General features: G+C 49.2%; 1 protein-coding gene across 3 annotated transcripts; it reads left to right on the top strand.

The window, feature by feature from the left end:
- Positions 1 to 952: 952 nt before the first annotated feature.
- TLR5 (toll like receptor 5) lies at positions 953 to 24,901 on the top strand. 3 transcript variants are annotated; one of them, XM_030868378.3, is made up of 4 exons: positions 953 to 988; positions 1,317 to 1,464; positions 10,741 to 10,910; positions 22,179 to 24,901. In XM_030868378.3, the coding sequence occupies exon 4, from the start codon at positions 22,183 to 22,185 to the stop codon at positions 24,757 to 24,759; it is 2,577 nt and encodes an 858-aa protein (XP_030724238.1). In that variant the 5' UTR covers positions 953 to 988; positions 1,317 to 1,464; positions 10,741 to 10,910; positions 22,179 to 22,182; the 3' UTR covers positions 24,760 to 24,901. The 3 variants fall into 3 exon arrangements, 2 of the variants coding, with proteins under 2 accessions (XP_030724238.1, XP_060141200.1); XR_011377694.1 differs by lacking the exons at positions 953 to 988; positions 1,317 to 1,464; positions 22,179 to 24,901 and adding exons at positions 5,295 to 5,375; positions 16,060 to 16,146; XM_060285217.2 differs by lacking the exons at positions 953 to 988; positions 1,317 to 1,464 and adding an exon at positions 5,295 to 5,375.
- The last annotated feature ends 340 nt before the right edge of the window (positions 24,902 to 25,241 follow it).

The raw sequence follows: 25,241 nt of genomic DNA, 5'->3' as shown, positions 1-25,241 counted from the left end.
GTTAGCGGGGTTGAGGGTCTCACCCACCCGAGCAGTCTGTGCGCCCGCCCTCACGCTCCCCCCACCTCAGTCCTACTCAGGACAGTGCCGTATCTGTCCCCGAACTGGGTTTCACCCCAGCGAGCCACTCCGCCACTTTCTGACGGTCACCTCTCTTTAACCCTTTGGTTGCACAGGCCCCTGGGGAGCCGGTTTTTTACTTTTGACAGGTCCCTTTACCTGCAAACTCTAGTAGTGGAGGAGCTGGGAAATAAAGAAAGGAGAAGGCAGGACAGAAAGGGTCTGTCTTCTCCTGGGTTCTCCAGACAAACCCGGGGCTTCCTTCCTCAAATCGCGCCAGTTCCCAGCTGGCCCTCGCTGACTGGAATGTATCAGAATGCTCCGCTTTTAGCTTGCGGTTTGGAGTAGTGTTAGGAGCACTGCGCTGAGAGTCACGAGAGCATGGGGTCGAGTTCCTCTTTCGCCAGCTTCTGGCTGTGCCTTTGGACCACTACTCCAGGTCCTCGGGCCTGGGCTTCCTCCTCTGTACCATGGAAAGAGGAAGGGAACGGAATGCTGGCCTGGATGATCTCGAGGGACATTTCGGGAGTCTACAAAGGTTGCAGCTCGGTCCCCTCGTCCCGGACCCGGACGCCCCGCAGCCCTTATAGGCGGCCCCTCCCCCTGGGATCCAGGGCGCCCCACGCACCCAGCACCCGCGTCCCTCCCTCCCGACTCCCAAATCCATGGGTCCCTTATGTTATTCCTCGTCAAACGGACACTTGCGACGGTCCCCGCAGCCGCAGGGTCTCCGGGGTGCATCCGAGGAGCCTCAGGGCTGGAGTAGGAGGTCCACTTGCCAGAGAGAACGCAGAGGTTACCTGGCCTGCGGGGCGGGGCCTGTCCAGGGGCGGGGCCGGCGGCGTCTTCTGGAGGCCTGCCTGGGGCGCCACTTCTGAGACTGGAAGGAACGGGACGTGGCGCGCGGCGCCGGGAGACTTCCCCGGAGGTGAGCGCCCTGCCGCGCAGGAGTGGAGGGGCGGGGCGGGGACCCGGAGTCCCCAGGGGGGGCGGGGACCGGGCCACTGGTAGCCATCGGGCGCCTGTTCCACTCCAGGGGAGTCCTGGGCTGTTTCCAGCTCTCCTCCGGCGTCCCATTCCTAGGACCGCGCTCTTCGCTCCTCGGGGCCCCGGGGGGCGGGCGCAGAGGGGGAGCACGTAGATACCTTGCCGGCGGGGCTCGGGAAACCTTGGCTGTGAATAAATGACTTGCATCTCCACCGTGGAACAGCGCTATCAGACTTTCTCATCTTCACTTTCGTTTCCACCCTGGGAAGGGGCAGGTGGCTTCACTATCTTCCCTGGAAAAGGGAGACAGCCACCCTCAGCAGAGCCATGGAAATCCCAGACAGTTACTGAGCCGCTCAACAAAAGGCCTTGAACCTCCGTCTCTCCGCCCTCATAACACCAGGTAGAGACTCCAAGGTAAATATTGTTGACTTTTATGTTTAAAACAAAAAATCTGCCTATGAAAATAAGAGCATAGTGGCAATGCTCCTGGAAAACCACAGTTGGAACGACATTTTTTAAGGGGTAAGGAAGGGGGTTGGTTGATTGTCTTGGGGGTGAGGGGTGCTATCCCAGGAAGTCTGCTGAGGCCGCGTTGGGTGGGAATTGGTGGCAGAGGCTTTCCCTTGCAGTGGGTTAGCTATGTAGTCACTTAGTGTTTGGAACACCTATCCAGCACCGGGACCCACAAACAAGCAACTAACCCCAGTGTCCTTCAGATAGGCACTCTTGTGGAGCAGTGACCCAGTCAATACCATGCCCTGTTTGGCTGTCAGGTGCATCTGGGATGTGTCCTCTCGCTGGGTGCCTGGAAGAGGGCGATCGAGATTACACACTGATGCTGGAGAGCTGCCCTGGACAGCAGCCAGGCCTCTGCCAAACGTCTGTTGTCAGGCTGAGCATTGACAAATCTGTCCAAATCTCCTGGACCCCCTGACTCACTTCACCCTTGTTCTTGTGGACAGAAGACAGTGGCCGGCAACTTCCCGTTGTGCCGGGCACAGCCAGTCTGAAAGGGAACCCTGGGACAGGGCCCTGGGAGAAGGTCGGTGGGGCTCTGAGTTGCTGGATGGTGGAGACATTCCAGGGGGTTCCCAGAGGAGGGGCCCAGGCCAAAGCTAACTGCCCAGCATATTTTGACAATCCCTATGCCCACACCATGCATATCGACCCGACCGGTACTTCCATCCTAAACGACGTCTCAGGATCATCCCCTTGGGTATTATAGCTCTGAGCAGAGCAAGAAGCCTTTAGATTCTGTTGTCTGAATGTGGAGCCATCCCTGCCAGCTTTTTGGATCTCTTTCTGGGGAGGCAAGACTTCTGAGGAAGTTGTGTCCCAGAGCCTCCTTTGTTGATTTCTCTGTATCCGGAAGTTTGGCGTTGCTGAGTGTTGAAACCAAAATAGGCCTGTTGTCTATTCGTGCTCATAGACTCGGAGGGCAAGAAAACACTGGAATGTACAGTTCCCGAATCCACATGTGTTTGCTTCCCTTTTTGTTTCGTGGAGAAGAATGCAGAAAGCAGATTCAAATCTTCAGTCAGGTCTCACGCTTCAGGAACTCCCAGCACTGGTTTTGCAGCACCCTCCCCCATTTGGGGGCCACGACCCACAGTGTGCACGGCTTTATGGGACCAACTCAGGTTTGAGGCATTGTTCCTGCCCTTCAGAAGCTTCCAGGTTCAGGGGAGGAGAGAAAACCCGCACCTGCGTAACAATTAGAGAGCAAGTAAGTGAAATTAGGTGGCGTCTTCTGCTGGTTCAAAGGAGACAGCCCATGTGGGCTGGAAAAGGCAGCGAGGGCTTCGGGAGCTACTTGGTCTTCAGCTGCACCAGGCAAGGCAGAGGGCAGAAAACCCAAGGATAATATGAGGCTCAGACGAAGCAAAGGCGCTCGCTGCCCCTCCCCCATGCAGTCCAAATTCCCTGCCTTCCTTCCCAGCCCCGCCTCCTGCCACTGTCAGTCTACCCCTGGCCCATGATACCACAGTGACTGCCCATGGCGCTCTGACTAGGCCTCTTCTGCATGCCTCTCTCTCCCTACACTTGCTCTCCTGTGCCCAGAATTCTCTCTGTTGGGGAATCCTCTGAGTTTGTTTTTTTTTTGTTCTTGTTTTTTGGGGGGTTTTTGGCCATGTGGCATGTGGGATCTTAGCTCCCCGACCAGGGATCAAACCCGTGTCCTCTGCATTAGAAGCGCGGAGTCTTAACCACTGGGCCACAAGGGAAGTCCCGGGAATCCTCTGTTTTTTAGAAAGCACCTCAAATAGCACCTTCTCCAAGGAAGACTTCCGTGGCTGGCCCCTCCCCCAGCCTTCAGGCAGAGTTGGGGGCATTCCTCCTTTGCCCTCCGCTGCTCCTTGCCTGCCCCTCTCCTGAAGCGCGTGCACCCTGTGCTGCCCAGTTGGGTTGAGGGGTCTTTGCCCCACCTACAGAGGCGGGGCTGTGTCTCACTCATCTTGCGGTCCTCTGAGCCAGCGTTGGTGTCTGGCACATAGCAGGCAGCATTTGGTAAATGATTCTTGATTGAAATTCAGCCAGATTGGGCACTGTGAAGCACCTCACCTACTTGTGGGTTAAGCACTATTATTGGGAATTTAAAGATTGGGTAAGTTTGGTGGAGGAATTCACGTTTAATGTGGTGGCAGTACTCAAAGCACTTAGCAGGGGCCTCAGAACAGACTTCGAGGTCCTTCTTGATCCAGCCCCAGGGTATCTTCTCCAGCCTCACCTCCCGCCAGCTCCCACCTTGAACCCACAGCGGACTCCCATGCCTGGGCTCCCCCTCTCCCTTGACGGTGTTGTTTGACAGCCTCTGCCAGGAACGCCCACTGCTGTCCCAAGCTTACGCTTCCCCATGCACAGGACTCAGTGATCAGTGTCTATATCCCCTGGGAGTAGAGGTCCCTCAGGCTGGGTTTGCACGTCCTCCTTTGTGCCCCGCTATCCTGCCAGCACACCCTCTCACAGCGTCACTCCCTCTTGTGGCTGCACCCCACCCCGCCCCAGTCCTGACTATTAGCGCCCTGATCTCTGGGACTGGGTTTATCCTTGATGCAGCCCTATCAGCTTACAGCCTTCCTGGGAGAGAGTGCCCAATAAACGTACATTGGATGGAAGTCTGAACCTGGGTGATGAAAATGTAAAAGAAAAGATAACACTAGGGTCATCTGAAAGGAAAACAAGTAAGATTTGGTAATGAGTAATATAGAGTAAAGGAGAAGGTTGGCTCATAACCTGTGAGGCAGGGGGAAATTGATTCACACGAGAGTTGGGTCCCTAGCCCAGGGAGAGGTCCATTTACATCCTTCTGAGCGCCGTGCAAAATATTTCTGTTTTCTGGAGGATTTTCAAAGACCAAAATATTGTTAAGTCACTTTGGGGCATTATTGCATCTGAAGTTATTGCAGGACACCCAAGTGGGGATGTCCTTTAATCAGCACTTTGAATACAGTTCAGGTCAGGGTTAGGGGGAGATGGTGGGAGTGTAGTGGGGATTGCCCAGCATGTGAAAGCAAATGTGATCACTGCCAGAAGAAGCTAAGTTGAGAACAAGGTCTAGGGGAAAACCTACATTCTAGGGGCAGGGTGTGGGAGAGAGGAACTAGTGGAAAAGAGAATGACAGAAAGAAGAAAATCAAGGAAGCCAAGGGAGGAGATAGTTCAAAAAGAGATGGGTGGCCAAAGCTGTGTGTGCCAAAAAGAAGAACAGAGAGATTCAGGCAAGAATAGATGAGGAGGCCAACTTTGAGAGGGGTGCTCGCACGAGAAAGCCAGGTCTCATGGGGTCAGAAGAGGCTAGGTTATTGGGCAGTAGGATCATTGGGTAGAGTCTTCAGACCTCACGTCTGAGGAATTTGACCACAAAAGGATAGATTTTCTCTCAGCAGGGCAGGAGGAGTAGTCATGGCAAGAGAAGATAGTTTTGTTTGTTTTGTAAGAGATACAACCACAGTTGAATGCAGGAGGGAAGGAGCCCATTTATGGTAAGGAAAATGGATAAATTCCCCTCTTCACATTGATTGTATTTTGTTGAACCTTCCCTCCCTTCCCCACAGTTGTCCCAGAGAACTCTCATTTGGGGTAATCTCCAAAGTCATGGTATTGCGGAACCCAACAAGAGGATATTGCAACCTGGAAACAGCTGGTTCTCACCTCCCTGGCATGCGGTAAACTCGTCTCAAGTGCCCCAAACATGACTTTGCTTCATAACGGTGGGGGCCGGATGTTTTCTCCTTGACTGTGCACAAATGCATGACACCAGCAATAACAGCAAACGCAAAAACAGCATTTACGCTGAGCCAGACACTGTTCTGAGTCCCTGTGAGGTGGGTGTTGTTATTATTCTCATTTTTCCAATGACAAAAATGAGGCCCAGGGAGCGCACCCAATGACACAGCAGTGAATGGAGAGCCAGGGTTGCAACTGGATGTGTCTGGCTTCCGGGTCCATGTGCTTAAACCACCATACTAATTCAAGATGAGCAGCTCACGCTTTGCTCTAGATGAATGTTTATGGCCCCAACACTACTGCAGGATTCTTAGTCCTTGCGCTGCTGACAGCATGACTTATCCAAGGTCACCAAACCAGTTCCTAATCTATCTATCTATCTGTCTATTCATTGTAGGTTAGACTAGCTTTAATAATCAGTAAATGATTTATGGGCTTCCCTGGTGGCACAGTGGTTGAGAGTCCACCTGCCGATGCAGGGGACACGGGTTTGTGCCCCGGTCCGGGAGGATCCCACATGCCGCGGAGCGGGTGGGCCCGTGAGCCATGGCCGCTGAGCCTGTGCATCCGGAGCCCGTGCTCCACCATGGGAGAGGCCACAACAGTGAAGAGGCCCGCGTACTGCAAAAAAACAAAAACAAAACCAAAAAAATAAATGATTTACTAGTCAATAAATAATTTAATAGTCAACAAATAATCTACCACGTGCAAGACACTGCAAGGGACCCAGAAATACGAGCTACCTGTATCATCTCATTTAATCCTCATAACCACTCCATTTTGTAGACAGGACAACTGAGCCAGTATTTGAACTTGGCCCTAATGAAGGCAAGATTGAAAACCACTTTCAGCCCTGAGTTTCTGTGTTCTGAGGTTCTGCCTCATCACAGTCCGAGACTTAACTGGTTCTAGAAAGCCCCAAGGCTAACTTTACTTTCTTTCTCAACACACAAAAGGATTGCAAGTATGAATCAATAAGACGCTGAGGTGTGTAAGAAATACTGCCTCTCCTTTTATTTTCTAGAGATCAACTTAATATCCATTTGCACCCTTTGTCTCACCAGGCTGGCAAGAATAGAAACTACCCCAGGGCAGTGTCATAGTTTCTGGATCTTAGGCAGTGCCGAGACCTCAGGGCAGGGCTGAGGGTGACCCCGCACCAGTCTGGTCCACTCAGGTTACCACTGAGCACGCTCCTGACCCTGCCTCCCTGGCAGTCTCTGCTGCTTCTAGACCACACGGCCAAACTCTGGGGACTTGCCAAAGTCCTGTCCTCCTGGGACCCCCAGACCTCTCTTCCTTTCCTGTTTCTTCCAAACCTCACTGTTTTGCCCCACCAACTTCACTCCTCTCACGACCTCCTGGGAGAGCCTCTGTGTCCTGGACATAAGTCCCTGTTTGGGAAATGAAAGCCTGCAAACTGGAATCAGTCCTGTTACATACCTGGCCTGGGGAGACTTCAGGAGACTTCTAGAGGGTGGAGGTGGGCAGCGGAAGGTGGAAATACAAAGAGGGGGAAAAGTTTTCTACTCTCAAAAGATTATCTAGCCAAAGAAGCAGTTCCCTCTGAGAGTAAATTCCTAGGCGGGAAAAAGTTGCTATTCGAGGCTAGGATATATGTGGATCCACTATATTTATCCATTTTATTGGTACATCAATACTGTTATTTTCCATAGATATTTTCAAGAATATCTATAACAGATTTGCAAATCTGATGAAAGTGGGGGGCGGGTTGTGATTGTGTCCTGGTCTGTGATTGCTGTCACGATACTCAGCAAGTCTCATTAGATAACTTTAGGGTTTATAGGCTGTGAAAATGCTTCCAGTTCAAACCTGCCATCATACACGTACAGAAACAGGACAAGGGAAGTTAAACTTGTCAAGGATGCCCAGGTGATGGCCGAAGGAGGGCTAGAACCCAGGTTTCCCCTCTCCCAGCCCAGAGCTTTTGCTATATCTCATGCATCTTGGAAGGGACCACCCACAGCGCCAAGGAACCAAGTTTCTTGCTGACCCCTCCCCCATTCAGAATGGCGCACAGCCACCCCGGGCAGCCTGCCCAGGGCAAATTCCACATTCCACACACGTCCCTGGGGGCCCTGGACGCCGGGCATGTAGCAGGAATGTGTGTTTCCAGCAGGGGCGTGTTTCCCAGCCCTGTCTGCCCTGCTTACGGTCCCTGGGGCACTGCCAGTGAAATCATCTTTCCTCCTCTGCACCGGGCAGGCCTGGAGATGCAGGACCCCCTCCTCCTGGCCTTGCTCCCTCCCTCTCCCTTCCCTCACCTCTCACCAGGGGGGGTCCCCCTCTGCCGAAGAGCGAGCGGACTGCATTTTACCAGCCTAGGGAGGTTTCTCTTTTTTTTTTTGTAACATCTTTATTGGGGTATAGTTGCTTTACAATGGTGTGTTAGTTTCTGCTTTATAACAAGTGAATCAGTTATATATATACATATGTTCCCATATCTCTTCCCTCTTGCGTCTTCCTCCCTCCCACACTCCCTATCCCACCCCTCCAGGCGGTCATAAAGCACCGAGCTGATGTCCCTGTGCCATGCGGCTGCTTCCCACTAGCTATCTACCATAAGCTCAGTTGGGAGGTTTCTCTTGATGCTCTTGTTAACTCAGCACAGACTGCAGATCCCTCCCAGGACAGTTCTCAAATCTCTCTTCACATTTCCATTTTCCGTGTCTAACGGATCATAGTTTAATAAGGTTTCTCTTGCCCATGCCTCCCCCCAGCTGCTTCCAATTTACATCACAATCCAAATGATTTTTGCCGCTCTTAGCGGATTGTTTTGTGTCATTACTTTCAGGGGATGCAATATCAGACTTCCCAGCTCTCCGTCTGCTCGGGCTTCTGACCTCGCAGCTGCCCATCTTTCCAGGCAATTTACTTTACCCCTGAACACGCGGGGTTTAGCTGAGTTGCATTCGGGGGGGGCTGTCGGAGTCACAGATGTTAATTTTCTAATTGAGGATATTGGTGCTGCCTGAAGCAGAAGACGGAGATGTTCAGTTCCTTGGTGAGCTATCTTTTCCCAAGGATTTTTAGATGCATCATGCTAGTTGTTAGTTTTTAATAACCGCTCGGATGGAATTATTTCTTTCAATCACATGCTTTAAAACTGTGTGCTAAAGAGTTTGTAATGAGCAGACAGAAGAGAAGCCATTTTTGTACCTGAACCATTTGGGTTTTCAACATCCTTTCTTCAGACTGTCACGCCTCTGTTTGACGGTGCTGTTTTTGTTTTGGTTTGCGGGGACTGCCACCTGAAGATATTGAAGACAATAGGGGAAACTTTTACATAATTTCCCATGAGTGCAGAAAAAAGAAACACCAAATCTCCCCGGCATACTGAGAAATCATTCCGTTTCCTTCTCTCACTGTTCCCCTTCAGTGGTTTCCAAAAGGAATACATTTCTGGTGAGGTGCAGTTGGATAAATGATGTCTGTCTACTTAAGCAAGCAAGAAATATTAGAGGATTACACATCAATAACTGGGCTCTTCATTCGGAAACTGGAGGGTCCTCAAAAGCCTCTGTGGATGCTTCCCCAGGGAAGTAGAAGCTATTATTGTTGCGATCGTATAGGTGATTAAGCTGGCGCTCAGAGAGGTTAAGCACTTCCTCAAGGTCACACATCTATTAAATTGTGGGGCTAGGATTTGAATCCAGCTACAAACTTAGTTGTCATTTTGACCTTTCCTAAAAATCAAAATTGTGTACACTGCCCAACAGATTCAGAGCCTCAAAGGGGTTGGGGGAGGGGATGGGTAATTCCTTCTAAGGTGCATGCCAAGGAAGAAAAGACATCACAGTCCTGTTTTGAAATTCAGTCGTGATCTCCTCTCCCTGTGCCAGCCTGCCAGGAGCACTTGCGTGCTCTCTAAACGTAAGCAAGCAATAGGAACTTCTCAGCGGGGCTCAGTCCAGAGCCCCCGGTGGCTTCCACACCCCTCAGCCCAGACTTTCCGGAGGCCCTCGGAGGGCTCTTGCCTTGGTCTTCGCCCTTTGTGCGCCCCCTGCTGGTCTCCAGGAGAGGCGCCTGTCCTGGAGCCTGAGAAGTGGTACCCAAGCCTCTCTTTTTCCTTAGCTCCAAGTAAAACGATGTGACCTGCCCAGCTCCCCTGCCTCAAAAGCCTCAAATAACCCTCCTCGAGCACCATCCAATGCTTCAGTCTTCAGGACTAAGAAGAATTGGGGGAGAATGTATGGCCCCCCTTCTCAAAAGTGATCATGCAACATCCTGGTCCTACTTTATTCCTGGGAGATGAGGCAACCTGAGTAGTGAGCAGTGAGGCCCATAACAGCTCTCTTAAGTCCCTACCTCACAAATCATGATCACCGAGCCAGCAGCATCAGTATTACCCGGAGGCTTGTTAGAAATGCAGAATCTCTGGTCTTTCCCCAGACCCGCTGAATCAGAATCTGCATTTCAGCAAGATCTCCGGGTGAGTCATATGCAAATCATCCTTGGAGGCTCTGTATCTATTCTGCAATGTCCACAATTTTGATTTTTTTTTCTTTTGAAGATCAAAATGAAAACTAAGTTCACGGCTGGATTCAAATCCTAGCTCCACAACGTGATGGATATGTGACAGGCACATACCCTCTGAGCCACAGTTCAATAAAATGGTGAAAAGCACTATATGTCATTCTTTTTTTTTTTTTTTTGCGGTACGCGGGCCTCTCACTGTTGTGGCCTCTCCCGTCGCGGAGCGCAGGCTCCGGACGCACAGGCTCAACAGCCGCAGCTCACGGGCCCAGCCGCTCCGCGGCATGTGGGATCTTCCCGGACCTGGGCACGAACCCGCGTCCCCCGCATCAGCAGGCGGACTCTCAACCACTGCGCCACCAGGGAAGCCCCCACTATATGTCATTCTTAACTTTCAGGGCTCATCTCATCCTGAATCTGAGACCCAATAATTATCCAGTGTCTCCTAGCTCAACCACAGTTTACTTAATCATACTGCTTAGAAATGTCAAACTCTGATGGCAAACCTAGCTTTTTCCCTAGCAACCCACAAGCTCTCTGCTCCTTGTGGAGAAGACAGTGGATGGTCTGCATCCTGTGTGTGGGTCCCCAGTAACTAAATGACCACAGAAATGTCATGAAAGGGACGTCTGGTTCCAAGGGAGGTGCTTCCTCACCACCACTGTGACGATAAAGATGGAGTGGATAATGGAGTTCGCTCCCTGGAGGGACAAGGAAGAAAGCCCCCCGTGACTAATTGGCCCAGAGGCTGGGCGTGAGATTTCTCCAGGTCTCTTCAGCTCTGATGTTCCATATGCCTCGATTTACAAAAGGCTCTTGATCTTTTTCAATTAAAATTCCACTTAGTCAGAGACACACCTAAAGTTTTAAATACCCCTACAGAGAACATCACTGTGTGGCATAGAAAAACATCTATGTAATATTTTCTGTTTCTCCCTCCTAATTAGCTTTCCTGTTCTCCCTTAGGAAAACAAAAGCCCTTTCTCTCAATTCACCAGAAGAACATTGACGACCATCCTCCCATCATCGCTGCGAGGAGGTCCCCACTGTCTCAGAAACTGAAGCCTTTCAACAATCAGGGACCCCGTGCCTCTAGGATAATAACATACAAGAAGCCCCTTCTGTTAGGACTGGAGGTAAGTGCTCCTGATGAAAATCGCTCTCCTTCAAAATGTTAATGGGGAACATATCACCGGGCACTTCAGTTGTGCTGTGTGCCTCAGGGGTACCGCATGAGCAAAACTGGGTCCTTGCCCTCAGGAGATGGACGATCTGGAGGAGACAAGATGTGATGAAAATGCCACCGTGAAAATGTCCACAGAACAAGGGAGGGAGATAAAGTGCCTGTAGGAATATGAGAACCGTTTCACGAAACAGTTGGCTTCTGGGGTAGCCTGTGAGGGATGAATTGGAGTTGGGTAAGCAGACGAGATGGGAACAAGCATTCCAAGCCCAGGATCAGCATAAGCAGAGAACTTGGGATCCAGTTTCACTCTGGGAGAAGGTGAGTTATCCCTGGAGCCCAGGCAAGACTAAATAAGCCAGAAGGTAGATTGGATGGAGTTTCCCCTCTGTCCAATGGGAGGGTTCAGGCACTAAGGGACCTCTCTAATCAGCCATTCCAGAATAGATTAGAGTCCACAGTGGAGTTTTATGCCCTGAAGAGTTGGGCCATTGCGGGCAGGGGGAGCTAGTGAAGGTTCCTGGTCAGAGCCACGCTCTACAACCCCCTCATTTAGCTGAGCGAGAGATGCAGGTGGCGGGGTCAGGCTGGCTGCGGGCGGTCAGCTGGAGGCGTGGGCACTGCAGCAGCCCAGACAGGAGGCAGGGGCTGTGGGGCCGAACGGCACAAACAATTGGAAGTGAGGGGAATCAATGCTGGTGGTGGTGTCCTGAGATGAGCTTCACAGAATTAGCCACCATCTGCACTGATGTACCTGAGGCTTCTTCCTGTGGGGGATTAAGGAAGCTGGTCTGACTTCACCCACCTTGCTAGAGTTTCATATGTACCGAAGATGGAAATAAGGATCCACAACCAAAGATGAATATGGTGCAGTGTTTGATCAGAAAGGCTATAGCCCCATATGCTCTGAATTTGGAGGAAATGCTACAGATGCCCAAGAGGATATTTCAAGGTATGTCCAGGTGAGGAAGAAGAAAGAAGGGACAAGCTCCCTCTCAGAAGCTGATGGGATCATAAGTACAGATAACCACCCCCAGGTAGGAGGGGAGAGAGCGGGCGAGCTACGGCTGCTCTGAAGAGCTCCAGGCTTTCCCCGCCCCCCGGCTCAAGAGCATCCGAGGGATACAGAGCGCAGATGCGCCCTCAGCACCCTGGCAGCTGGCCCTGCGGGCCGTGAAGAGGGAGGAGGACCCAGAGGCAGGATGTGGCAATTTCATTCATTCAACAGGTATTTACAAAATAACTACAAACCAGGGAGCTTGACGGCAGCTGTGGACCCATTCCTAGAAGAGATCTGGCCCAGGGTCTGCAGCTCTGAGGAAAGGTGGCGGGAACCCCGGCAGGTCAGCATAGGTTCTGGAACAGTAAGTCGTATCAGACTCAGCTCATTTCCATCCGGACAGGGCTACCAGCTTCCAGCAGCTCTGGGAACTCAGCAAGGCATTTGACTGAGTTTCTTGTTATATCCCCTTCCACCCCGACACGTGAAAAGGGAAGTTTCTCGCTGGGCTAGACTTACTAGACAAGCTTTGTATCGAAGCGTCATGCACACGGAGAGATGCAAACAAACCCTAACGAGACCCCCGGGCACCAGCAAATCAGTAAACCTGATTCCTCTTCTGCTTCCTCTTTGGAGAACCGTCGTCAGGTCAGGCTTTTCCCTGCTGTGTGAATCTGCGATGCTCATGGAAGCTGCTGATGACTGTCTCCCCTCGGGCGTGTGATGGGTCTGAGGAGAAGGGTGGGTGGGGAGCACGCTTTTTTTTTTTTTGGCATGAACGGACTGCCACGTCTGGCCGTGGAGCGCCTTTTGCGCCCAGATGTGCACGAAGAAGCCGCCCTCTCTGGCCGGACCAGCCTGAGCTGCCTCAGTCCCACCACACACTCTTGACCCCGGAGCTCACCTCACCTCAGTGGCTCCGCAGGGCACTGCCCCCAGGACGGGCCATAAGCCCTCCTGTGGGCTTTGCTGGCAGACACAGAGGGTCACTGGATGGCTGCGGCATGTGCCGCGTAAAGAGCCAGACCTTCCTTCTCTCCTAGAAGTAGGAAGCAAGGTCAACATCTGAGAGGGCCAAGACCAGGCGGGATGAGTGAGGGAAAGCCGGTGAAGGTTTGGAATCACTCCTTAGGGGTAGGAGAGAGGGTGACAGCACGACTGGATTCTGCACATTAGTGTGGGCACCAAGGTGGTTTTTCCTGACAGAGCTAAAGCCACCAGGTGTAGGCAGGCAGAGGGCAGGTGGCTGGTGTAGACAGATGGGATAGCAGAGCAAGGAGGCGTCCGAGCTGGAGGTTTTGAAAGAGGGTTTGAAGAGAAGGTCTGTGGAGTCTAGAACCGTGGGGAGGTGTAAAGAGAAGGATGCATTTAAGGGTCACGGAGGGTTCAAGGGGAGTTTCGAGGCCGTCAGAGAGTCAGTGTAGTGGAAGGAAGGGCCCAAGAGACCCAGAAGGAGGAAGGTCGTGCTGCGAGAGTGGGAGAGAACTCAGCATTTCAAAGGGACCATCTCAGGGGTAGGGTGGGCCTTCACGCGGAGCTGAAAGTGGCGAGGGGCTGAGAGGCTCACCTTCCCCTGGGAGCCAGGGCTCATACCCTTTGTGACCCAGGGGAAGTGACCACAAGATCAGCAGATGATGACCAAGAGGTGGGCTACAGCAGTACCCCTGGACTGACCCACTTGTGCAGCCACACCAGAGACACTAGGCTTAGAGAGTGGACAGAGCTGTGTGGTCTTAAATAAGTTACTTAACTGCTCTGGGCCTTAGTTTTCTCCTGTGTATAAATGGGGAAACAATGATACCTCCCAAAGACTGGGAGGATGAGAGAAGGGAGGAAGCTCAGAGCTCTGTGGGGACGAGCATGTAGGCGAAGATGCCCACTCTGCGGTACTGTAGTTATCAGGATATATTTCTTTCCTCCCAGAATTGAACCCAGTGCTTCTCAGATGCGAGTGCGCATCAGAATCACCCAGAGCGCTTGAGGAAACAGCCTGCCAGGCCCCAGCCCCAGAGCTTCTCTTTCAGGAGGACTGGGGTGGGGCCCCAAGTGGTGCCGATCCTGCTCCTCTGGGGACATCACTTGGGACATCCCTGCTCTAGAGTCTTTCCAGAAACCTTGAGACCCTTGCAGGCAGGGACTCCCCAGCATCCAGCAGTGACCAGCACAGAGTGGGAGGCTCAGCCTGGGAAGAGTTACTCTAGGACAAGCACAAATTCTCAGTACAGCAGCTGGTCACCACGAAAAGAGGTGGTGTTGAATGAAAAAGAGGACACCCAGAAGAGCCTCAAAGTCATGGTGGTTTGGGGAGGAAGCTGGACTTGTATCTGGGGAGCAAACTCTGAGGTTCAAGGCAGTGCAGTCACCCATGGGTTTTATTGGAACTGTTGTCAGAGGCGGAACGCTGGGCTGGAAGGACCGTGGCCCCGGTGACATTGCAGCCTTCAAGAGTGCTCGTTGGCTGGCTTGTCCCTATGGGAGGCTTTGTTCTGCACCTGGAGAACACGTTTGCCCTGGGAGGGTCACTGTGTCCACTGGCCTTGAGCCTTTATCCGAGGCTGACCTTGAACGTATTCACATGTGGACTCAGTCCAGGATTTTTTTTTTTTACCACCTTTATTGGAGTATAATTGCTTTACAATGGTGTGTTAGTTTCTGCTTTATAACAAAGTGAATCAGCTATACATATACATATATCCCCATATCTCCTCCCTCTGCGTCTCCCTCCCACCTCCCTATCCCACCCCTCTAGGTGGTCACAAAGCACAGAGCTGATCTCCCTGTGCTATGCGGCTGCTTCCCACTAGCTATGTATTTTACGTTTGGTAGTGTATGTATGTGCATGCCACTCTCTCACTTCATCCCAGCTTACCCTTCCCCTCCCCTTGTCCTCAAGTCCATTCTCTATGTCTGCATCTTTATTCCTGTCCTGCCCCTAGGTTCATCAGAACCACTTTTCTTTTTTTAGATTCCATATATATATGTGTTAGCATACAGTATTTATTTTTCTCTTTTTGACTTACTTCCCTTTGTATGACAGTCTCTAGGTCCACCCACCTCACTACAAATAACTCAATTTCATTTCTTTTTATGATTGAGTAATATTCCATTGTATATATGTGCCACATCTTCTTTATCCATTCTCTGTCAATGGACGCTTAGGTTGCTTCCATGTCGTGGCTATTGTAAATAGTGCTGCAATGAACATTGTGGTACATGACTCTTTTTGAATTATGGTTTTCTCAGGGTGTATGCCCAGTAGTGGGATTGCTGGGTCATACGGTAGTTCTATTTTTAGATTTTAAGGAACCTCCATACTGTTCTCCATAGTGGTTGTATCAATTTACATTCCCACCAACAGAGGGTTGCAAGAGGGTTCTCTTTTCTCCAGCATTTATTGTTTGTAGATTCTTTGGTGATGGCCATTCTGACTGGAGTGAGGTGATACCTCATTGTAGTTTTGATTTGCATTTCTCTAATGATTAATGACGTTGAGCATTCTTTCATGTGTTTGTTGGCAATCGGTATATCTTCTTTAGAGAAATGTCTATTTAGGTCTTCTGCCCATTTTTGGATTGGGTTGATAGTTTTTTGATATTGAGCTGCATGAGCTGCTTGTAAATTTTGGAGATTAATCTTTTGTCAGTTGCTTTGTTTGCAAATATTTTCTCCCATTCTGAGGGTTATCTTTTAGTCTTGTTTATGGTTTCCTTTGCTGTGCAAAAGTTTTTAAGTTTGATTAGGTCCCATTTGTTTAGTTTTGTTTTTATTTCCATTTCTCTAGGAGGTGGGTCAAAAAGGATCTTGCCGAGATGTATCTGCCTATGTTTTCCTCTAAGAGTTTGATAGTGTCTGGCCTTACGGTTAGGTCTTTCATCCCTTTTGAGTTTATTTTTGTGTATGGTGTTAGGGAATGTTCTAATTTCATTCTTTTACATGGAGCTGTCCAGTTTTCCCAGCACCACTTATTGAAGAGGCTGTCTTTTCTCCATTGTGTATTCTTGCCTCCTTTATCAAAAATAAGGTGTCACTCCAGGATTTTTATTGCTATGTGAACCTTGGAGAAACCCTTTCCATTTGGAAATGAATGAACTGTTTTGCTCAGACAGTGGTCCTCCATGCCCAGCACTCCGACCGCCTGCCAGATGTGAGCCACCACCTGCCAGGAGAAACATTCTCTCTCCAGCCTTGCGGCCAAGCTCAGAATCCCGGATCCTGTCAAAGAGCCCATTATGAGTATTATTTGTTAAGGATCAAGCATTTAACTTAGCCCAGGAGAAGCTCTAGCCCCAGCCAGCGGGATTTGCAGGCTAACTGTGTTGCCCAGGGAGCAGAGGTGCCCCTGCGTGCAGGCTTCCCCATTGCCCATGGAGACACCACGGCCCGTAACTCACCCAACGTGAGGTCCGCGGCTCTGCTGAGCAGGCAACTAAGTCAAGAAAGGGAACCCACTCTGCTGACGGCTGGGATTAAAGCTAAATGAATTCCACTCAAAGGAGAGGCTGCCGACGCTTCTCCCTCTGGTCTCATTATCTTAATTAACAGCGCTTGGCAGGAGTATTGAGGCCCGCATTGACTGTGCTCTTCCTGTTACCCCTCAGAGCCCTCGACACAAGTTAACCTCAATAATCAAAACCCAGTTCTCCACAGCCCTCTGAATTTCCTACCAGCCCTCTTCCTCTAAGAGAATCACGGGGCTTCTGGGTTGGAGGGAATCCTTTAGACCGGCGTCTCTCAAAGCATGGCCTGAGGACCACTTGCTTCAAAGTACCTGGGCTAGGGCTTCCCTGGTGGCGCAGTGGTTGAGAGTCCGCCTGCCGATGCAGGGGACACGGGTTCGTGTCCCGGTCCGGGAAGATCCCACATGCCGCGGAGCGGCTGGGCCCGTGAGCCATGGCCGCTGAGCCTGCGCGTCCGGAACCTGTGCTCCGCAGCAGGAGAGGCCACAGCAGTGAAAGGCCCGCGTACCGCCAAAAAAAAAGTACCTGGGCCATAAAATGCACTTCCCCAGCTCCACCTGACCTACCGAACTGAATTTCCGGGAGTTAGGCTCAGGTAGCAGCAGTGTTGGTTTTTTCTCTTTAATTTTATTTTCTGATTGTGGTAAAATATACAGGCATAAAATTCACCATTTTAACCATTTTAAGTGTCCAGTTTAGTGAGCATTAAGGACATTCACATTGCTGTGTTACCCTCACGATCAGCCATCTCCAGAAAGTTCTCATCATCCCAAATAGAAATTCTGAACCTACAGGACCGCAGCTCTCCCTCCTCCCTCCTCCAGCCCGTGGCAACCTCTATTCCACTTTCTGTCTCTCTGAATGTGGCTACTCTAAGGACCTCATCTCTGGAATCACACAGTATATGTGCTTTTGTGACTGACTTATTTCACTTAGCATAACATCTTTAAGGTTCACGTATGATGAAGCATGTGCCAGGATTTCCTTCCTTTTTAAGACTTTATAGTATTCCATCGTATGTGTACCACATTTTATCTCATTCGTCATCTGTCAGTGGGCATTGGGATCGTTTTTACCTGTTGGCTATTGTGAATAATGCCGCTATGAACGTGGTGTGCAAATATCTGTTTGAGTTCCTGCTTTCAATTCTTTGGGGTACATATATGCCCAGAAGTGGAATTGCAGGGTCCTGTGGTAGTTCTATGTCTGATTTGTGGAGTCAGCAGTTTTTCAAATTTATTTTGCAATACGTGGGCCTCTCACAGCTGCGGCCTCAGACCCCAGAACAACCTCACCTCTCAGATGGGACCCAGGTACCTGGATTGTTTTTAAAGTCCCCCAGTGATTCCAATGTATGGCCAAGTTAGAGAACCATTGGTTTATACCAGTGATTCTAAAATGTGGGTGTGTACAAAATTTGCATACTTGTTAAGAGTACAGAGCCCTGAGGCCCACCCCTAGGAGTCTCATTTAACTGGTCTATTGGAAGCCTGGGCTTCAGCGGGCTCGAGGCTCCCCAGTGGTTAATGTGTCGCCAGGATTGAGAACTTCCTCCTCTCGTTCAGTCTCTTGTTGAAACAGGAACCAGCTGAAGCTGCTGGAGGTGACACTGACCACTCAAGTCTCTGAGCCCTTTGGGACCTGAGTCCGCAATGGTCCCCAGAGATGATTCCCAAGCCAGTCCCATGGGTTCTCCAAACTCTATCACACAGGCACAGAGGGTAGACTCATATATAGAACCTCCTTTTTTTCTACTCTTAATTGGAACTGTTAGCCTTGAATGAGAGTTCAGTCAGTTCTGCTATAATGCTTGTTCTGAAATAATGAATCTGTTCCAACACGATTGACATATTAAGGAACAATATTGATATATTAGGGAACAACATTAACATATTAGTGAACATGAAATTTGCATATGCTTCTGTGCCATATCTTAAGTTTAAATGAAGAAAACTGTACCCAGCTGAACAGAGCTACCTATGAGGAAGGAAAAGACCTCAAAAATCTGCCAGTGACCTCCTTGCTCCACCTGTGATTTGAGCCAACACCCATCCCCAACTGGTGTACAACTTCCCCTGATACCAAATAACCCCCTCCGTCCAGCACCTCACAGTAGCTCCCGAGTCAGCAACCCTCAGGTCTTTTACAAGGTAAAGGAATATTTATTGTAGTGTGTATGTATTTCTTAACCACCTAACACGTATAAGATGGTGCTACCATTTTTATGAGGTTTTCTGGTGCCGCTGATGAAGGTTTTGAGTGCTATACGCCGTCTTCTTTTTTCCCAGAAGCCCTGTGGTTTTATTGTGTGATTCTAAGTAGCTGAGTGATTTTTAGGAAGGAATGCCTATGTCGCCTGATGGCAGAACTAACAGTGTAAGTACCTGTCGCTACTCACCATCTTTTCAATAATGGTTTAGGAGCGCGCTGTCGGGTTCCTCTACCTGCTGCCTCAGAGAACTCACTCCAGCCACCAGTGCCCTCCTCCGCAGGGTCAGAAGCTGCGGTCAGCGACCTGCATTCAGGGGTTTGGGGTTTTAGGTCATTTGATCTCTCTTGGGTTCCCAAAGTCCATAGCTGCTGCCCACCTGGTCTGTCTCACTGCCTACACTTCACTCTGGCTCACTCATCTTTCTGAGGTCTGGTCGGGTCTGAAACAACTTCATTGCCTGGTTCTTATCTTTGAATTAGATTTGCCCTGTATCAGTGTTCATTCATATTTATTTCAACGCGTTTTAGCTCCTGGCTCTCATTCCAGGACACCCCTGCGTGGGTGGTCCCTCCTCCCAGCTTCTGTCTTCATGAATAACCCCTCCAGACTCCTGTCAGCTCAGCTCACCTGGCCCCTCTGCTCACCTGTCCTGGCACCTGACCCAAAGAAGTCTGCTTCAGAGATGAAGATGTAGCTGTTTCACACCTTGCTGTATTTCATAAGAAAATAGGTCTGCACGATATCTTTGTAATATGACATAAGCCCAAATAATTTTCTTTAAAATCTGTTTGTTCAGCTGGCCTTATCTACCTTACGGTTTAATTTTATTTATTCATTATTTTATTTATTTTTTTTGCGGTACACGGGCCTCTCACTGCTGTGGCCTCTCCCGTTGCGGACGCGCAGGCTCAGTGGCCATGGCTCACGGGCCCAGCCGCTCCGCGGCATGTGGGATCTTCCTGGACCGGGGCACGAACCCGTGTCCCCTGCATCGGCAGGCAGACTCTCAACCACTGCGCCACCAGGGAAGCCCTAATTTTAGCTTCCCTATTATGGACTTGAAAATTCAGTATCTTGAATATGTATTGTTTGGGGCTTTCTTTCACCTGATATTACTACAAATTCAAGTCAAGCCACCCAGTACAGTGTAGGCATTTGGAGGCCAGCCCTGAGTGGTCTGTAAAAAGACAGAATTGAAACTAGACATCTTAACTCTGTTATTCTGAGCTGGTGTTCTCACTTCCATGTCTCTGCAGGGATTTTCCCGTCAGATTACATAAGATGAGAATTCATTCTGATGTTTGGATAAAACAACAGCTGCAAAACTGTCAGCAGCTTGGGGGCCAAGCTAGTTCTTTCCTGACAATATGAGTTCAATCTCAGAACACATTTATCTTGCAGTCACTTAAAATCCTCATTTGTGAAATCAGAGTCTCTAGTCTCTCTTCTTCTAGAACAGAGGTTGGCAAACTACAGTATTTGGACGGCGAAGCCTAAAATATTTACCATCTGGCCCTTTACAGAAAAAGTTTTCCAAGCCCCGTTCTAGAACATAAAACGTGGTGGTTGTTATAGGTAGACTAAGGGTTCTCATCATGAGGTTGAAAGGGGTAGCCTTCAGGAGGTCAGTAAACCCTCTGAAATTGGGTGCAAGTTTTGGTTTATGATGCAAATGTGCATTTTTGGAGAGCAAAAGGGCAGGCTTGGTCTATTGTGTTTACCACTGTATCTCCTCTTCCTAAAACAGTGCCAGATACATAGATGCTCAGCAGATATCAATTGAATAAGTTATTGAGGAGGGCGATGCTGAAGAGACAGGCAAGAGCTGGATGAAGGAAGTCTTTGCAGGGTTTTATTCCCAGAGCAGTGGGAGGAGCAGGGAGGGTTCTGTGCAGAGAGGCGTGGTATCACCTGGGTTATGTTTCTAAAAGAACACCCTGGCTGCTGTTTGGAAAATGGAGAGTCAGCCCAGATATAAGAGAGACCAGTGAGAAGTCTCAAGTCTAGCCCCATCAAGAGATGGCGGCTTGAACCGAGTAGACTTGGAAGGTGAAACTGACAGGATTTGCTGAAGTGTGGGTGACGTTTCAGAGAACAGAGGTGACCCTGCTGTTGTTACCCTGAGCCTCTGGGTGGAAATGGTGGAGAAATTAAGAGCCGTGATAAACATTCTCAGCGAGTTTTTTCTAATGATTATTAAATGCCTGGTTGTTTTTAATAGTAGGTTATATTTAATTACTACCAACAGGAAATTGTTTAATTTCAAATATGAAATGGCAATAGTTGTATCCCACCTGACAGTATACATCAGTATACTACCCTGCCCTACTCTTAATGTGTAAATGCCTGCTTTTGATATTTTGGGTCAACTCAGAAGTCAATGTCTACTTCTGATTTGCTGTAAATTGTGTGTCGCAGCCTCAAAGGTGCTATGGAAACCCCACCACAAATTACCCCAACACAGCGAAACGTCTTCAGAGCCGGCAAGTGGTCCAGGGCTGGTGCCCTCTCTAGCACCATGACTGCTTCACGCTGTCTACCCTGATATTGAAACTGTGCCAGTGATGGTTTTATAAACCAGGGCCCTCTTCCTATTTCTGTCTTTTCTTTCCCCCTCATTCTCCTGCCCTCTGAGCCATGTAGGTCTTTCCTTACCCGGCAACAGAGGCCTTCAGATATTACACATAGAGCAAGTTGAATACTTCGCAGGCACCGAGGTGGAGGTGCTGTGCAGATGGGTAGAGGCGAAGCTCTCTGAGGGGTGGGCCCTCGTGCACTTTCTCTGTACCCTTCACAGCTCCCAGCACAGCACTGGGAACATAACCAGATACACTCATTCAGTGCCGTTTGCTGCTGTGTGTGTGAAGCAAATGCTCAACTCAGACAGTGAATTCACCTATTGGGCTTAGGCAAGGGGACTGTTTTTTGTTCAGCTGTACACTCATGGGGTCACGCAGGTGCCAGGCGTGCAGGAGGTGCTTAATACATTTTTCTTCAACTGTTGAAATCTGACTCTTTGTGGAAAACGACGTACCCAGTTTTTATATTATGAGATGCACTGTGTAGGGAGTAAGGATGGATGAATGGAGATGACCTAGTATCCTTGACAGGTTAGAAGGGGAAGAAAATCAGTGGATTTATTTTCCAATCTTCAGCTGAGCCTGCCTTGGGCTAGGAATGGGGTCCCTGGCTGAGGTGAAGTTAAAATGTATCTCCTCCTGCTGTTTTCTCCAACTTCCATCGGCAAATCTTGAATGAATGAAGGCACAGACTTAGGAATGAATGCAGAGTTATCATAAAGGTTAAATGAAATATTTCGAAAGTACTTAGAACTGTGCTTGCTATGTAGAAAAATGCAACATAAATGATAGAGAGTGAGAAAAGCTCTTTCTACACCAGACAGCATCTGCCAACAGCTACAGCCTTGGATCCAGAGAAACAAAGGGTCTAAGAAACAGCCACATAACAGAGGAATCCCCCAAGCCCTAAGCACCCGTGCGCAATGCCTTGAGCTTAGATTCCTGTGTTTTCACTCTCCCTTCTTCTCCATAGGATCATGGGAAACCACCTTGACCTTCTCTTAAGAATGGTGCTCATGGCCAGTCCCGCGCTTGGAATTTCTTCCTGCTTCTTCGATGGTTGGAGAGCCGTATATCGTTTCTGCAACCTCACCCAAGTCCCCCAGGTCCCCAACACCACCAAGAGTCTCCTGCTCAGCTTCAACTACATCAGGACAGTCACAACCGCATCCTTCCCCTTCCTGGAGCAGCTGCAGCTGCTGGAGCTCGGGACTCAGTTTACCCCCTTGACCATTGACAAAGAAGCCTTCCAAAATCTGCCCAATCTCAGAATCTTGGACCTGGGCAAAAGTCAGATAGACTTCTTGCACCCAGATGCTTTTCAGAAACTGCCCCATCTCTTCGAACTTCGACTGTTTTACTGTGGTCTCTCCAGTGCTGTATTAAAAGATGGTTATTTCAGAAATTTGGGGTCTTTGACTCGCTTGGACCTATCCAAAAATCAGATTCAGAGTCTTTACCTTCATCGTTCATTCCGGGAATTGAATTCCTTGAAGTCCATCGATCTTTCCCTCAACCAAATAACCACTGTTTGTGAGCACGACCTCAAACCCCTCCAAGGAAAAACACTCTCCTTTTTAAGCCTTGCTGATAACACCCTGTACAGCAGGGTCTCAATGGACTGGGGGAAGTGTCTGAACCCATTCAGAAACATGGTCCTGGGAACCCTAGATGTTTCTGGCAATGGCTGGGCAGTGGACATCACAAGAAACTTCAGCAATGCCATCAATGGAAGCCAGATTTTCTCTTTGGTTCTTACCTATCACGTGATGGGTTCTGGGTTTGGCTTCAATAACATCAAAGACCCTGACCAGCACACCTTTGTCGGCCTGGCCGGAAGCTCAGTGATACGGCTGGACCTTTCACATGGGTTTATCTTCTCCCTGAACTTCCAACTCTTTGAGACGCTCAAGGAGTTGAAGGTTCTGAATCTCGCCTACAACAAGATAAACAATATTGCAGACAAAGCATTTTATGGACTCGACAACCTCCAAGTTCTCAATATATCACATAACCTTCTGGGGGAATTGTATAATTCTAATTTCTATGGACTACCTAAGGTAGCCTATATTGATCTGCAAAAGAATCACATCGGGATCATTCAGGACAAAACATTCAGATTCCTGGAAAAATTAAACACCTTGGATCTCCGGGATAATGCTCTTAAAACTATTTCTTTTCTTCCAAGCATACCTAATATCTTCTTGAGTGGCAATAAACTGGCTACTTTGCCAAACATCGCACTTACAGCTAACTTCATCACCTTATCAGAGAATAGGCTGGAAAATCTGGATAATCTCTACTTCCTTCTCCAGGTACCTCATCTCCAGATTCTCATTTTAAATCAAAATCGCTTTTCCTTTTGTAACCAAGACCATGCCCCTTCAGAGAACCTCAGCTTAGAAAAGCTTTTCCTTGCAGAAAATATGTTGCAGCTCGCCTGGGAAGCCGGGTTCTGCTGGGATGTTTTTAAAGGGCTTTCCCATCTCCGAGTCCTATATTTGAATAAAAACTACCTGAATTTCCTTCCACCAGGAGTATTTCGTCATCTGACTGCACTGAGGGGACTCATCCTCAAGGACAACAGGCTGACCGTTCTTTTTCCTGGCGACTTACCTGCTAATTTAGAGGTCCTGGATATATCCAGAAACCAGCTCCTCTCTCCTGATCCTGATTTATTTGCATCGCTGAGTGCCGTGGACATAACTCATAACAAGTTCATCTGTGAGTGTGAACTTAGCACTTTTATCAATTGGCTCAATCAAACCAACGTCACAATATTTGGCTCTCCGGCAGACATATACTGCATGTACCCGAGCTCCGTGGCTGGGACTTCCCTCTACTCTCTTTCCACGGAAGATTGTGATGAAGAGGAAGTTTTAGAGTCCCTAAAGTTTTCCCTTTTCACCTTCTTCACTGTCACTTTGACTCTGTTCCTCGTGGCCATCCTCATCGTTACGAAGTTTCGGGGGTATTGTTTCATCTGTTATAAGAAAATCCAGAGACTGGTGTTCAAGGACCCCATCAAGGGAAGAGAATCAGAGACGTACAAATACGATGCCTATTTGTGCTTCAGTAGTAAAGACTTTGAATGGGTGCAGAATGCTTTGCTCAAACACCTGGATGCCCAGTACAGCGACCGAAACAGATTTAACCTGTGCTTTGAAGAGAGAGACTTTTTGCCCGGGGAAAACCATATCGCCAACATCCAGGATGCCCTGTGGAGCAGCAGAAAGGTTGTCTGTCTCGTGAGCAGACACTTCCTTAGAGATGGGTGGTGCCTCGAAGCCTTCAGTTACGCCCAGAGCAGGTGCTTAGCTGACCTCAGTGGCATCCTCATCATGGTGGTGGTGGAGCCCCTGTCCCAGTACCAGCTGATGAAACATCCCTCCATCCGAGGATTCGTCCAGAAACAGCAGTACTTGAGGTGGCCTGAGGATCTCCAGGATGTTGGCTGGTTTCTCAACAAACTCTCTCAGCTCATTCTAAATAAAGAAAAGAAAAGGAAGAAAGACAATGACATTCAGTTGCAAAGTGTAACCACCATTTCTTAGTCAAAGGAGCACTTTTCCACTTATCTCAAGCCACAAGCAACTCTTCCCTTTTTATTTCCACTAAGTTACCATTTGGGGTCCTTTATGAAGTTGTTGTTTTCCTACGATGAGAACCACATAAATCTCTTGATTTTCATAGCAACACGACGTTGTTTCACTGATCTCTAAATGCAAAGTAATAGATCTAGAAAATTGCGACTGCCCGCAACGGTTCCCACTCTCCATCGATTTCCTTTCAGACCCGGTAACACTGTTCTCTCCTTTTGCATCGACTACGGGATATATCCTAGTCGTGGAAAGGGCACCTTGGGAGAAGTTACAGATGGCCGACACCCTTTCTCCAGTGTTCAGTTCCAGAAGGGGCTGCTCGGTGATTCTGAGGGCTCTGTACATGGCAGAACAACATTAAGTAGAAAACAGAGAGAAAGAGGTGTGCTTCCTACTATATCCATGGGAACAATGCCACTGCTCAGTGTAGGTCA

Source organism: Globicephala melas, chromosome 1 (genome assembly GCF_963455315.2).
Source record: "Globicephala melas chromosome 1, mGloMel1.2, whole genome shotgun sequence".
NCBI lineage: Eukaryota > Metazoa > Chordata > Mammalia > Artiodactyla > Delphinidae > Globicephala > Globicephala melas.
This window is presented reverse-complemented; position numbering and strand designations above follow the sequence as displayed.

Excerpts from the sequence above, each read along its gene's own strand:
- TLR5 (XM_030868378.3), top strand. The coding sequence starts at position 22,183 with ATGGGAAACCACCTTGACCTTCTCTTAAGAATGGTGCTCATGGCCAGT.